The sequence below is a fragment of the Balaenoptera musculus genome, chromosome 15 (genome assembly GCF_009873245.2).
Source record: "Balaenoptera musculus isolate JJ_BM4_2016_0621 chromosome 15, mBalMus1.pri.v3, whole genome shotgun sequence".
Lineage (NCBI taxonomy): Eukaryota > Metazoa > Chordata > Mammalia > Artiodactyla > Balaenopteridae > Balaenoptera > Balaenoptera musculus.
In genome coordinates this window covers 51,155,329-51,169,770 of record NC_045799.1, presented here as the reverse complement: position 1 = coordinate 51,169,770, position 14,442 = coordinate 51,155,329, and the positions used below count along the sequence as shown (strand labels likewise).

The following is a 14,442-nucleotide window of genomic DNA, read 5'->3' as shown; positions in this document are numbered from 1 at the left end:
CTCCTGGGGCCCGGCCCACACCCCACAGATGCCAGCATTAGATGCCTCCAAGGTCGGAGAAGCCCCAAATCCACTGGCTGCGGAGGCCAGAGTAGGCATGGGGCAGGCCTGAGCAGCTCATCCAGAGCCCAGCACACCTGCTCCCCTTCTCTGGCCGGGCCTCTCCCTGTCCCCTGTGACAGCCCCAGGGTGGGCAGCTCAGATATCACTATCCTTGACCTCCTTAGGGCAGAAATGGACATGGGGTTTAGGGCATGAAAACCAGCACAAGCTCCCAAGCCCACCGCTCAGCAGCCCTTGGCCCTGTAGCCCCTCCAGCGGGCAGCCTGTTCCCATGGGGCCCCAGGACCTGACGCCCCCACACCTTGGAGACGCAGAGCCAGGGAGGCCTCACCACAACTCCAGACCCTCATTGGCTGGCTGGCCCTTTCAAATCCAGCTGGCCACCCAGAAGGACAGGCCAGTGCCTCCTCCTGGGTGCCTCCTTCTGGGCTCCTTCAGGGCTTGCAGGCATTCACCACCACAGACAGAAGCCAGGCCTCTTGACCCGCCCCTCTTCTGATGCCTCCTCCAGGGTCACCTAGACATCACAACTGCCCTGACCCCACCCAAACCCCTTTCTTCCACTTGGCCAGACCATGCCTGCCCTTGGCACGGAGACTGTCAGCAATGGGTAGAAGTGCTTCCTTGACATGGTTTACAAGTGGATGCAATGCCTGCTCAAAGCTCCTGTGTGGCCCACTGTGACCTCCAACACAACGCAGGCCATCCCTGGCCCTTTCAGTGTGCCAGGTTACCAGCCTCCAAGGGCAGGCACTGTGGAGGCCTCCAGGCCCATAGAGAATAAAGGCAGGGGGATATTCTGCCTTGATGTGGGTATATTCTCAAACTGAGTGCAGCCCCACATCGTCAGCAGGTGGCCCTCGGCCCTGGGGGAAAGGGAGGGGGGCTCAAGACACTGGCCAGAGCCCACACGATGCTTGTGGTGTAGAGCTCCAGGCCTGGGGCTTGTTTGCCCAGTGCCCTGTCCCAAGGAGCCCTGCCCCACCCCCTCCATCAAACCTGGGCCAAAGACCTCCTGAGGTCCCCAAAGACCACAGCTCCCTGGCCCTCAATTCCCATGGCCTCAGCAGGTTAGCACTGGGGGTTGGGAGGGGAGAAACCCAGGACTCCTGGAAGGCTGGGGTCGGGGGCCCTCCAGAGTTTTATTTTCTCATGTTCCTTCCAAACACATTCTGCTGATTCTCAAAATGGCAAAAGCCAAGATGCTCAAATATTAAAGCTCAACAGCTGATAACACACTTGATAATAAAATCAATTATATTTAGAAACAAATTTGATTAAATTCATAAATGAATCATGCTTTTAAATTTAATATGAAATGTGTTAAAATTTATATGCGTGCCAAATTCTATTACTTTAGAGCATTAACAACAACAAAAAAACTGAAGGGGGACTTCCCTGGTGGTCCAGTGTTTAAGACTCCATGCTTCCACTGCAGGGGGCACGGGTTCGATCCCTGGTCAGGGAACTAAGGATCCCGCATGCTGTGTGGCAGCAGCCAAAAAAAAAAAAAAAACTGAAACCAGAAGGGGCTGTCTGCCCAGCTGGCTGTGTCCCCATCCTCCTTTTACCACAGTGGGGATCATGGGCTTGCCCCATCCCCACCTAGGGTGTCACTGTGTCCCTGGGCAAAGGCTCTGGATTCGGGGCCTTTCAGGGCCACACACTGACGTGGCCCTGAATATGTGGGGCTCCAATGTGCTGCCGTGGCCTCCTCACAGACTTCCGTGTGCTGCAGGCCTGGCCCACCAAGGCCACACCATCCCCAACACCGACCCTCTGGGTCTCTTCACTGATGCAGGGCTAGGGCTACCCTTCTGTTCCACTTACGCCTCCATTAGTGGCCATGGCAGATGTGACAGTGATGCAGAGATAAAGGCCCCCTCCTCCCCAAATCTAAATGCAAAGGGAGAACCCGGACCCAGACTGACTCTGCCTGCCAACCCCCACCCCCAGGAGTGTGTTGGTGCCTCGGCAGAGAGGATTCAAAAGGCAGGCCGCTCCTCCAGGACTCTCTTTGGTCCCCAACTTCTCAGACACCCCTCGGCCCAGGGTGAGGTGTTAGGGGCACACTTGACACCCTGGACAGGGCCAGAGGAACTGGATGAAGGAAGGGAGTCACTATCCACTGGCTGGGAAACCCACATGAAGCAGAAAGCAATGACCTGCAGACTACAAATACAGGTATACCCATCCATCGGGGCCACTAAGGCGCATCCTGGACTCTCCTGTCCTTTCCCCTGACATTTCATCCATCTCCAAGCCTCATTGGTTCCTTCCCCCCAAATCAGCACCTTGGATCTGTTCCCTTCTCTTCCTTGGGACACCCACCTGTTCACACGGCGTCTGGGACAGGGGTGCACCTTCCCTGCCCCCAACTAACAGTCACGCAGCATTGACTGCTTACCAGGCACAGAGCGGGAAGAAGAGGGACATGGCGGTAAACAAACCTGCAAGCCCTGATGTCCTCAGTGCCGGTTTACTCCGACAGCCTCCTGCCTGGTCCTGGGCCTCTAACCCTCACCCTCCTGCCTTCGCCAGAAGGCTCTGACAGTGCCTCCCCGCTTGCACCGTCCACCGGCCAGGGGATGACGCCATGGCGCCGTATCTTGCACATCTTTCCTGTTCCGTCCAACGCTAAACTCCACCTTCCTAGCCCTGGCTTCTTCCAGCGAGCCTCCGCGCCTTCGCACCAGCTGTTCCCTCTGCCGGGCGCGCCCTTCCACTCTGGTCTCAGCTGCAGTGTCACCTCCTCGGAAGCGCCTCCCTTTCTGCACATTATCTTCTACTCTGCAGTTTGCTGCCCGTGCGTTGTGGCTGCACAACCCCGTCTTGCCCACCAGGCCGAATTCCGCCGGCGCACAAGCTGAGTCTACACGGTCACCCCTCACACCACAAGTGGTAATCGCAAGAACCCATCCCCGCAATGGGCCCGACCCGCTGAGCCGCCTCCGCGATGCGGGTCCGCACGGCCGGCCGCCAAAGGCCGCAGCACCTGCGCACCCCTCCCCTAACCCCGCCGCCCGGCCTCTCCCAGCGCGAAGCTGCGGGGTCTGGAGCCAACTACCTTGGCACGCCGGGAGGCACGCCGGGAGGCACGCCGGGAGGCACGCCGGGAGGCACGCCGGGAGGCACGCCGGGAGGCACGCCGGGAGGCACGCCGGGAGGCACGCCGGGAGGCACGCCGGGAGGCACGCCGGGAGGCACGCCGGGAGCCCGGTGCGCATGCGCACGGATAGGGGCGGGGACGCAGCTCTTTTAACCCACTCCGCGCCGGCCCGCGAGCTGCCCACACAGCGCAGCCCTCCCAGCCCCAGAGAGCTGCCAGTTTGCCGGCCCCATGAGGGGTGCAGCTAGCCCGGGGCAGCCCCAGACGCCCCTCCAGAGAGGGAGACAGAGTATAAGCGCCCCGACGCGTCTCTCCCCAAATAGGCCTTGGCCCTTTAACCTTCTCCTCGCTCGCACCCATTGGCTGAGGCGGTCTACGTCATCGCTGCGCGCCGGACGACGGTGTCTTCCCGCTCCCTAATCCTGACGCCAGAGCGGCGCCCGCCTCAGAGACTGAGGAGAGCGGGAGGAGGTCGCGGCGGCGGGAAGATGTAAGTAGGGGGAATCCGACCCCATCCAAGCTTCGGGGGCCGCCCGCCAGGCTCGGCGGGGCGCATCGTGGAGCCGGCCTGCTCCTCGGCCACGCGGTGACAACGGCGGCCTAGCGGCGCGGCACAGGGTTTGAGAATAAAGAGTGTGGCCCGGGGCGGGCTGAGTGGGAGGCGCCGAGGCCGCGGCCCGGAAGTGGTCGGGGCCGCGCCGGGCGGAAGGGCGCCCTCGCTTCGTCCGCCTCTGCGGCGGGCCCAGTGAGGCCCCCGGAATTCGGAGCAGCCGGGAACTCGGCCTCCGCCCTCGGGGCCCTCTCGCCGGGCTGGAGACCCAGGCCCGCAACGCCGGGCCCTACCCTGGAAGTGCTCGCGGCCCGGCGCCTGGACTGGGGAGTTGTGAGTGAACGCGGACGGGGGGCGGCTTGGTCGCGTGTGGGGCCGGTGCCGGTGGGTGCGGAGTTGCTTTCTGGGATGCCCTGGGTGACCGACTGACCCTCCCTTCGAAGCCGTTAATTCAAACATCGACTCCACGAACGTCTGCCGGGTTCCTGTGTGCCGTTCTCGGTGCTAGTCCTTGGGGATAGGCCCCTAATGTCTTGGAGCTCAGTTTGACGGGTAATCTCCAGAAGGGAGGATACGGGAAGGCTAAAATCGATGGAGAGGCGTGGCTTTTTCTCTTTATTTCGCATGAATTGTGCCTAAAATGTACTTTTAAATGGGGAAGGTGCTCTGAAGATGTGAGCTGAAACGCCATCTACTCGAGATTTAACTAATTGTTCTCTCCTCTTTCTGGCTGTTGGACGCGCACCTTTCCGGAGGATGGGGGAGGTAATCAAGGTCCTGTGCTGTTACCTGAACTTGTGTAAACAGAGAACCTCAACCTTTGCTTTCTAGTACTCAGGCCACACCCAGCAAAGCGTTCACTTACTCTGTGGTTCTTAATTTTTTAGCGTTTTAAGAATAACCGGTGGTGCTTGTTTTCACAAAGTACATCAGGGCAGATCTTTAGGGAGGCGGTGGGGCCCAGGAATCTGCATTCTGGGCCAATTGGTCAGTGTGGTAGCCATTGGCCACACGTGGCTATTGAGTACTTGAAATATACCTAGTTCAAATTGAGGTGTTTCAAAGACTTAGTATGGGGAGGTGTAGACATTTTGTTAATGAATTTGTATACTGATTGGTGAAAAGATAATACTTGGTGTGTAGCCTGTCAAATAAATATATTACTAATAGTTAATTTTATCTGTTAACCAAGATTGTTTGTAATGCAGCTACTAGAAAATTTTAGAGTACTCTTGTAGCTGGCACTCTTTCTATTGGACAGTGCTGCTCTTGTTGACCCTAATGGGGGCAGTCCAGGGACCCCTGTTGAGCATTCAGAGACTGTGTGTGACTTTAGAGTCAAGAGTTTATGTGGGAGAAGAGCCTCCAGAGCCTCTCTTCTAACATTAGCGAAAGTTTATTGAGCCTTGACTAGGTGCCAGATTAACTCCTTTATGGGTTAATTTGGTTTATGTTCGTGATAACTATGAGGTATAGGAACTGTCTGTGTCACTGTACTGCTGATGAGAACTTGAGGCTCAGAAAGGTTAAGTGATTTGTCCAAGGTCACACAACAGAGCTTTGAATCAAACCCAGGCAGGCTGACTCCAGACTCTTAACCATTGAATTATACTCACTGATTGTCCAAGGACACTAACCTTATCCAATGTTGCCTGCTGGGTGTCTATAGTACCTTATTATTTTAAGACAAAACATCTTAAAAAACTTTATAGCCCTGGAAAAGAGCAGCAAAGGTGATATTCTCTTTTGTACTTTCACTTGCATGTCCAAAGCTGGGCACTCTTTTCTTCAGTCAGAATGTTTATCCAGCATTTTGGCAGCACTATTCACATGGAAACAGGATCCCGATTGGTGTGCTGTGTCCAAGTTACTTACAGGAAGGTGAGCTAGAGGTAGTTGAGGCTGACATCCCGAGATCTTTGCTTGCAACTCAAGCAGACTGTACAAAACCTCACTAGAAATACTAAAGACAACAGTCCCGAGGAAACGGGGCACATAATTAATTGTTTGTTCTTGAGTAATATTTACTAATGCTTGTTCACTGAGTACATGCTGCAGTCCAGGCACTTGGCTAAACCCTTACATGTGGTAATTCATCCAATTCCAGTGTCTACTTTTTTCCCTCCAACATTTTATTTTTGAAAAAATGTGAACATACAGAAAAGTTGAAAAAATTTTGTGCAGTGAATAGCCACGTCACCACCACCTAGATTCTACACATTTCTGTTACATTTGTTTTATTTATATCTAGCCACCCATCAATCTTATTTTTTCTTGCATTTCAAAGTAAGTTGCAGACTTTGGTATACTTCCCCCATAACACTTTCATATGTGTATCATTAACATTAGTCAGTGTTTACAATGACTACTCTTTAACGGCTTGTTTTACTGCTTTTTAAATGTTCATGGGGGACGTTTCATTTGTTTGTGTTTGGGTATTAAATGTTTTGATGCCGGTACCAGTCACTTTTGAAATGGTTTTTGCTTCCAGTCATATCATATATTCAATGTATCCTACAAAGATTACAGCAATGAAACAAGAAATCTAATCCTATCAGTTGGGTTTTTCTCTGTTCTGCATGCAAATGTGGTGCTGTAGTATTTCTCAAGGACTGTGGAGGGCTCATCATCAAACTTACGAATGAAAAACGGGTATTGTACCGCCTGTAAAATAACAGGACACCACCATCCACACCGTTCCTTAAGAAAAAGACAAGCTGAGGTGATGGTTCTACCTGTGCCTCCTGTGGGGGCGGGATCCCCCCTGAGGAAACAGTGCTGGTCCCCCGTGTGTTCCTGGCTTTGTGGATGCTTGCTGCTTACTGTGTTCCTTGCTGCCTTCTCCTGTGCTCAGCTTTTGACTGCAAAGTAGATATGTTGCCTTGCCAATTTACTCTGTAAATCCTTTTATCTTGTTATTAGGCTGCACTTTGGCGTAAATTGCAATCGATTAGGGATCGTTTCTCAGACTCAAGTTAGAAGTGAGAGTTCAGATAAGTGAGGCCGCCATTGCTGCTTTGAACACCTCAGAAGGGGAGAATGGATTTATCAGGAGTGAAAAAGAAGAGCTTGCTAGGAGTCAAAGAAAATAATAAAAAGTCCAGCACTAGGTAATCCTTCTGTTAGATTTTTCTAGTGCTACTTTGGGGGTGCTCATTGCTAGGGACCCTCAGAAAGGGGAAAATTGGAAATGTCTTGAATTTTACAGTGCAAGTGTCCTAAGCCACAGATCATTTTGCTCTGTGATTGCCTGGGATTTGTGTAGCCCTTTGGGGTTGTGCTGTTGTTTCAGGGTTCAGTCAAAGGGGCATGTAATCTCATACTCTTCCTCACTATCCAGGGCTCCTTCTCCTACCAAACGCAAAGACCGCTCTGATGAGAAGTCCAAGGATCGCTCTAAAGATAAGGGGGCCACCAAGGAGTCAAGCGAGAAGGATCGTGGCAGGGATAAAACTCGAAAGAGGCGCAGCGCTTCCAGTGGTAGCAGCAGCACCAGGTGGGGCTGACGGGTTAGAACATTGCCAGGGCCTCGTGTCCACAGCCACGTCCCTCTTCCTTCCCAAAGAGCCCGCAGAGTGCTCTGTCTTCTTATAAAGGAAACACACTCAGATTTTTAATAGAGACTCTAATTTACAGCAAACTGGTTTGGGGTTTGCTCTGATTATATACAGAGATGGTGTTGGGATTTTTTCTTTTCTAGAGATGTTAAGGAATGGGACATCTTGGGGTATGTGTTTCTCTCAAGTGCTTTTGATTTGGAGTTGTGATTGGATTGCCCTAGCCTGGAGCTTCCTTTTCCTTCTGTTGAAAACCAGCCTGCATTAGTCAGTAGCTGCCTTCCAAGCTGAGTTGGTGGCTCTGACTTGCCAGGCTCCTCTTTTACCTCCCAGTAGGCAAGGCTTCTGTGTAGGTCAGAAGCAGCTCGTTCTTCCTTCCCTATCACTGCACAATATGTATGCTGTTTTCTGTCCCTACCAAGGGCTTTGGCTTAGGGCTGGGATCGGAGGATGTCAGTGTTTGCCCCGCTCGGGAAAGCAGTGGGGCTTGAAAATACGAGGCCAGCGGTTCCTCTTGGGAGCATGTGCAGGCTTGTCTGTTCAGTGAAGAAATGCTGCTCCCACCACTTGTCTGTGACCCCCTCCCTCTTGCCCCTCAGGTCGCGGTCCAGCTCTACCTCCAGCTCGGGCTCCAGCACCAGCACGGGCTCCAGCAGCGGCTCCAGCTCATCTTCAGCATCAAGCCGCTCAGGAAGTTCCAGCACATCCCGCAGCTCCAGCTCCAGCAGCTCCTCTGGCTCTCCGAGTCCTTCTCGGCGCAGGCATGACAACAGGCGGCGTTCCCGCTCCAAGTGAGCTCCCTTCCAGCACCACTTCTCCACCCGGGAGTAATTGGTTTGGGGGCTCTCCCCCAAAACCTGTGAATTATCTGGGGACCTAAATTAACAAACCGGGGGCTGTAAAGTTACCGTAGTTATTATAAAAATAGACCAAAAAAGGAGTTTTACTGTCTTAATAGGATTTTTAATTTTTTTAAATCAGATCCAAACCACCCAAAAGAGATGAAAAGGAAAGGAAAAGGCGGAGCCCTTCCCCTAAACCCACCAAAGTGCACATTGGAAGGCTCACAAGGAATGTGACCAAGGTGAGGAATCCTGTTTCTGTCCAGTGGACAGTGGGGTGCGTCTCTTTTGCAAATTTTCAAAGTGGAAAACTGGAGAAGCAAGCCTCTGCCAGAAGGTGAACTTAGAATGTAGCATTTCGGAGGGCTGACTTGGTGATGTGTGACCAAGTAGAGCACTGGTTAATTCATTTTAATGGAATATATTATATGTATGTGTTTAGGAGATTTACCCCCAGGTTCCAAGGTTGTAGTCATTGTGTGGTGGGTTCTCTGACTCTTACACAAGTGATTAGTGGGTGAGCATTAGTGACCCTTCTTTCTCCCTAGGATCATATCATGGAGATATTCTCCACCTATGGGAAAATTAAAATGATTGACATGCCTGTAGAAAGGATGCACCCCCATCTGTCTAAAGGCTATGCATATGTGGAGTTTGAGAATCCAGATGAGGCCGAGAAGGCACTGAAGCACATGGACGGAGGTGAGTTAAGCCCTGCCAGCTCCCCTCTGAACCCCTGTTTCTTTGTCCCCTGTCCAAGACCAGCTACCCACCACGCATAGTGTGTTTAAAACCGACTTCCGGGCTTCGCTGGTGGCACAGTGGTTGAGAATCTGCCTGCCAGTGCAGGGGACACGGGTACGAGCCCTGGTCTGGGAAGATCCCACATGCCGCGGAGCACCTGGGCCCGTGAGGCACAATTACTGAGCCTGCGCGTCTGGAGCCTGTGCTCCGCAACAAGAGAGGCCGTGACGAAGAGTGGCCCCTGCTCGCCGCAACTAGAGAAAGCCTTTGCACAGAAACGAAGACCCAACACAGCCAAAAATAAATAAATAAATAAATAAAGGAGTTCCTTTGGGGGGAAAAAAAAAAACGACTTTCAACCTGGCTGCATGAAAGAATCTCCCTGGAGCTCTTTCAAGGTTCCAGTTCTTACTCAGTGGGTGTGTGTTTACCAAAAACATGTTTTGTGGAGCATGATTCTTGAAAAAAATTCATCAAATATGAATATCAATCTGTTAAAGTTTAAGGATCAAATGAACGGTTTCCCCCCCCCCACAAGGAGTATATTATGAATATAACAAAGCATCATTTTTATATGGAAATGTTTTCTTTAATCCTCTCTGAGTCATTTTCTCTCTCTTTTTTTTTTTTTGGCTGCATTGGGTCTTCGTTGCTGTGTGTGGGCTTCTCATTGCGGTGGCTTCTCTTGTTGCAGAGCACGGGCTCAGTAGTGGTGACTCGCAGGCTCAGTAGTTGTGGCACATGGGCTTAGTTGCTCTGCGGCATGTGGGATCTTCCTGGACCAGGGCTCAAACCCGTGTCCCCTGCATTGGCAGGCAGATTCTTAACCACTGCGCCACTACGGAAGCCCTGAATCATTTTGTCTTTTGCTAACATTTCAGCATTTTTAGGATAACTTTGCTGAATTCACAAATTTTACCCATTTCCCATAGCCACTTTTTATTGGGTAGAACGAGTTGTCAACCTTTGAACGCTTGTGAATAGCTACAAATTTCGAATAGTCTGCATTTGAAGGAATATGGGATTTGTCTGTGCCCCAGCTCACTGCTGCTGTACTCCAGGCAGCTGGAGCTGAGCCGGGACTGCCCACAGCACTGTGTGGGCTGCCAGGCCAAGTGGGAAGGAGAGTCTGAAACCCTTAGAATCTTGGCATCCTTGGAGGCCCTCTTATACATTTGATAAATAGCCTCACAGGTCTTTGGATAATTGCCCTTGAGCTCTGGTAGAGTTTGTATACTACAAAATTTTCCTTGGTACTTAGGTACAACTCTTTCAATCTACTTAAATCCCTCTGGAGTGTTTTAGGAGTTAAGCATAAACTATGATCCATCCCTCTGCACATATCAGCTCTTGGCTTTGTTGAGTCACGCCTTTGTTTTAGAGACTGTTGATCTTGTGTATTTGATAGAGTCTGAACACTTGCTAAAAATTTAGGAGACTTGAGCACATTCAGGATGTGTGTGATTATAAATATTCCACGTTGTCTTAAGATTCTGGTAGGACTTTTCTGTGTGTCCCCGTATTGTGCTGTGCACCACTGAATGGAACAGCTCCACACTGTCTCCAGAAAGAAAGTGGGAGGGCTTGGCCTTTACTGGCAGCTAGCCAGAGGATGACTTTGTCTCTGTTGTTACATAGTGCCTGTGAAATCCCTGATTTGGACTGGCTTTTGGCCATGGGCCAGGGCCACCTTAAGCCGTGTTTACTTAAATTGAGCCTTTCAAGTATGTTCTGAACATAGGTCCAAATTCCTGAGTCACCTTAGTACCTCAGAAGTTCCCTTGAAAGTAGGAGCTGAGAAGATAGAAGACCCTCCACCCTTTGGGGGTACACGGGCTGTGCTTGGTCCCCTGAGCAGTCCCTGGACTGGATTGGGGTGCCTTATCCCCTGGGATTCTTGGGTCTGTGCCTCAGTTTTCTTTGCTCTTTCTTTCCCTGAGGTCCTGCAGTTTCCTTGTGCCTCCATTCTGATCTGCCTCCCCTTCCCGTTCTACGATTTCATTCACACATGTGGTTTTAGTACTTGCTGCACGCGGACTCACCTCCCTGAGGCACTTTTTTCAAACTCTTTAGACAGACTTGACAACTCCTGAACATCCTTTCATTTTGTTCCCCACCCCAGAAGTCCCTTCTTCCTCTCGGGCTGCACCTCTCAGGAGATCACAGCTCATCCAAAACCCTGGTGCTGATCATCCTTCACCCCACCCCTGGGCTTGCTCACCTGATCCATCACCAAGCTCTGGTGATTGTACCTCCCCGTTATCCCTTGAGTTCTTATGTTTCACCCCCATCTCAGTCCTGCCAAAGCCCCCTGCCAGGTCTCCTCACTGCAGTGCCCCCTTCACATTGCTCTTAAGAAGGAAGTTCAAGTGCAATACCACCTTCCAGCTCAGGGCGGGGGCACAGCTCTTCCCCTCACTTAGCGAATTCCAGGCTGTTCTTTAGGTGTTGACTTGGATGGTGCTTCCCGTGGAAGGCTATCCCAATGCACTAAGATGAGTCCCCCATTAGGTTCCCTGCTTCCTGGTAGTTTTCTTGAAACCTCCAATAACAGTAATTATGAGGTTCTGTGACCAGAGTAGTTTGTCCTTGTCCCCCCAGGCTCCTCTGTGTCTCACTCACCATGGTATGCCCATAGCTGGCATTGGGCCTGGCCCAGGGTAGGTGCTTGTCAGATATTTTGTGACTTTATCCTTTTTTCAACAGGACAAATCGATGGCCAGGAGATCACTGCCACTGCTGTGCTGGCCCCCTGGCCTCGGCCACCCCCCAGGCGATTCAGCCCTCCCAGGAGAATGCTGCCACCGCCTCCCATGTGGCGCAGGTCACCCCCACGGATGAGGAGAAGGTGAATCACTTTGGGGTCTCACAGGGGACTGATTAGGGCCAGTTTCCGTTTATCTTATTTACAAACATAAAGTGAGGATGATGACTTTGGGAACTTGTCCAGCCCTGCCTGTCCCCTGTGCCTCATGATGGGAGTGGGAAAGCAGCATTGGCACAGGCAACCTTCAGAGCTCATCGTGTTCTTTCCAGCTGGGGAAAGGAAGAGCTGCCTGATTGAGGGACCCTCGGGAGGTGTGGCCCCTCCCCTCCCTCCATGAGAAAACCGAAGGGTCAGAGGAGTAGGGGAGAGGCTAACATAACACCCTTGGCAGAGGCCAGTGTCATGCCGTTCTCTGCTAGTGGTGTCAGGCTGCACTTTGCACAGCGCTTGAAGAAGAGGAGAGCGCCTAGGGTCATACCTTTGGTCTCCAGAACATCTGTGTGTCTCCCAAGGGTTCTGTGTCAGTGACATCCAAAGGGAGCTGTCCTGACTGGAGTGTTGGAGTGTGAAGCTGTGTAGAATTGTTCCCGAAAGAAGGCAGCTTTACCCCTGCGGTCCCAGAAGCGGAGCTGCTCCCGGGGCTTGGGTTTCGTGTCTGATGTGGTTTCTCCTCTTCCCACAGGTCACGTTCCCCTCGGCGCAGGTCCCCCGTGCGCCGGCGATCCCGCTCCCCTGGCCGCCGCCGCCACAGGAGCCGCTCCAGCTCCAACTCCTCCCGATAAGCAGGGCCACCGAAGCTCTGCCCTGTGACTTGTATCCCATCCAACTCAACTTTTGTCACTTTCCTAGCAGAAGGAGGATCGGTAGGAAAGAAATCCCTCACTCAGGGGCAGGCTTCGAAGGTGAAGGCAGTTAATTGCTACATTTCCTCTGGCGGCAGGGTTCCGGCTGCAGGAGTGTTGTTGGTTTGGGGTCGTGCTTATAAAGATGCCCTCCAGTTTTCTGGCTAGAAAGCTTCCACATTTCTAGTTCCTAAGAGTCAGTTTAGTGGCAAAGCCAGCAGGGATGAGCAGGGGGCTCCAGGCAGTGGTACAGCCCCAGCCTGGGAGCATGTTTTCCCATTTCACAGATGCCGTGGGGCCCATCTGGTGGGCTGGTCGTGCCCTAACCTGTTGGCCTGCAGGGTCCGCTTTTACGCAGCTGCCAATCCTGTTAGCGTGGCCCTGCTCCCCTGCTCGAGTCCTCTTCTGACCTCTAGGGCCAAATACCCAAAATGGTTCTTTTCACATGTACTCATGTGCGTGCACACACACAGACACACAAACCCACAAACCCACATCTCCCTTTCTCTCTGAAACTGGTAAGTTGAAAGCCAGCTCTGTCGGGTCATTACAGAACCCCCCGTTGTGTTGGTATTCATGGTGGTTGTGCAGGTTACCTTGGCAACATGTACATTGCTTTTTTGGCTTTTATTGTACAGTCAGTACTATACATTTTCTGTTTTGAGTTTTGTAACTTTGTAGCATTTTAGATAATATTGTGTTTGTACTTTGTTGTGTAGAGAAAAGAATTGTGTTGAATAAACCTAGGATTAGAGTGCAGCTCGAGTGTTGGGTTCGCTGCCTCCTTCCTGTCCCTTGGCCCCAAAGGCAGCTTCAGTTGTGAGGTAATTAAACATTGTCTAAAAAATGTTTTGGTTTCATTCCCAAAGTCACAGCTCCAAAACCTCTCAACCAGAAAAACACTGGAAGTGTTTATGAGTGTTGGGCTGCTCCTTGGCTAGACACATTTTAGAAAGAGGTGTTTGTTTTTTGTTTTTCTTTTTTGGCCACGCCATGCAGCATGCAGGATCTTAGTTCCCTAATCAGGGATCAAACCTCTGCCCCCTGCACTGGGAGTGCTGAGTCTTAACCACTGGACCACCAGGGAAGTCCCAGAAAGAGGTGTTTTATCACCTTTATATCCGGGAGCTTTGAATTCTGCCTGACCAGAAATGTGGATTTCATTTGCTGCTGCTATTTTAGGTGGCCATGGAAAAACTATTTTCCACCTCAAAAACTGGTTTGTTCCACAAGGAACAATTGAAAACACTTAAGGTGTTACAAAAACAAAAGTCTCAGTTGCCCCCTGTACTTGGCCCTTGGCCCTTACCGTGTCCAGTGTTCAAACTGAATGGTCAGAACAGTGTTCAGGCAGGATCAAGCAAATACAAACACGAGATGTCTCTTTCCCCTTCCTTGTGGGGAGCACTGCAGTCCCACAGTGGTGTGAGGGCGCCTCACCCCCTTGGGGAAGGTGAAGGGTCAGTTCTTAGTCACCAGGCTATGCTGCCCCATGCCTTTGGCTAAACCACCAGCTGTGATTCCTGGTCCCCCCCGCAGGCAGGAGGCGGAGTTCACACTGGCCCCCATCAGCACCCGCTCTAGCATCCTTTCCAGTGCCCACAGCTCTTGCTGGGGGCTCTGCGAGGCCGCAAGCTGCCAGGATCCCCACAGTCCCTGACTACCGCTCAGCTCACAACCCTCTCCGGGACTCGCACACTCCGTGACTTACTTGTGGTTTCGGGCCTGGGCGGCTCGATCTTTGCGTGGTGGCGCAGCTGCGGGTCGGGGTCGTGGGGAGCGCGGCGTCTGGCCTGTCCGGGCCTCCCTACCAGCGCCCCTTCACCCCGCAGCCCCAGCGTCCTGCTCAGCTAATGCCGAGGCTCCGCCCACTCGGGCCTCCGACCGCGGCCTGGGCCGGGCGCAGCCCCCGCCTCCCGGAGGAGAGGCCTGGGCCCTGGGGGCGGGGCGGGCGCAAGGCCACACCCC

The 14,442-nt window shown here is 52.3% G+C and overlaps 1 protein-coding gene across 4 annotated transcripts; it reads left to right on the top strand.

The window, feature by feature from the left end:
• Nucleotides 1–3,517: 3,517 nt before the first annotated feature.
• RNPS1 (RNA binding protein with serine rich domain 1) lies at nucleotides 3,518–13,239 on the top strand. 4 transcript variants are annotated; one of them, XM_036826254.1, is made up of 8 exons: nucleotides 3,555–3,662; nucleotides 6,645–6,832; nucleotides 7,063–7,218; nucleotides 7,879–8,070; nucleotides 8,261–8,363; nucleotides 8,670–8,823; nucleotides 11,572–11,713; nucleotides 12,315–13,239. In XM_036826254.1, the coding sequence occupies exons 2-8, from the start codon at nucleotides 6,762–6,764 to the stop codon at nucleotides 12,412–12,414; spliced, it is 918 nt and encodes a 305-aa protein (XP_036682149.1). In that variant the 5' UTR covers nucleotides 3,555–3,662; nucleotides 6,645–6,761; the 3' UTR covers nucleotides 12,415–13,239. The 4 variants fall into 4 exon arrangements, with proteins under 4 accessions (XP_036682152.1, XP_036682149.1, XP_036682150.1 ...); XM_036826255.1 differs by having other exon boundaries at nucleotides 3,639–4,055; XM_036826256.1 differs by lacking the exon at nucleotides 3,555–3,662 and adding an exon at nucleotides 4,103–4,496.
• Nucleotides 13,240–14,442: the final 1,203 nt, after the last annotated feature.

Excerpts from the sequence above, each read along its gene's own strand:
- RNPS1 (XM_036826254.1), top strand. The coding sequence starts at position 6,762 with ATGGATTTATCAGGAGTGAAAAAGAAGAGCTTGCTAGGAGTCAAAGAA. Across the intron at positions 8,071-8,260 it reads AGGCGGCGTTCCCGCTCCAA|ATCCAAACCACCCAAAAGAG; the intron begins GTGAGCTCCCTT and ends TTTTTAAATCAG. Across the intron at positions 8,364-8,669 it reads TCACAAGGAATGTGACCAAG|GATCATATCATGGAGATATT; the intron begins GTGAGGAATCCT and ends CTTTCTCCCTAG.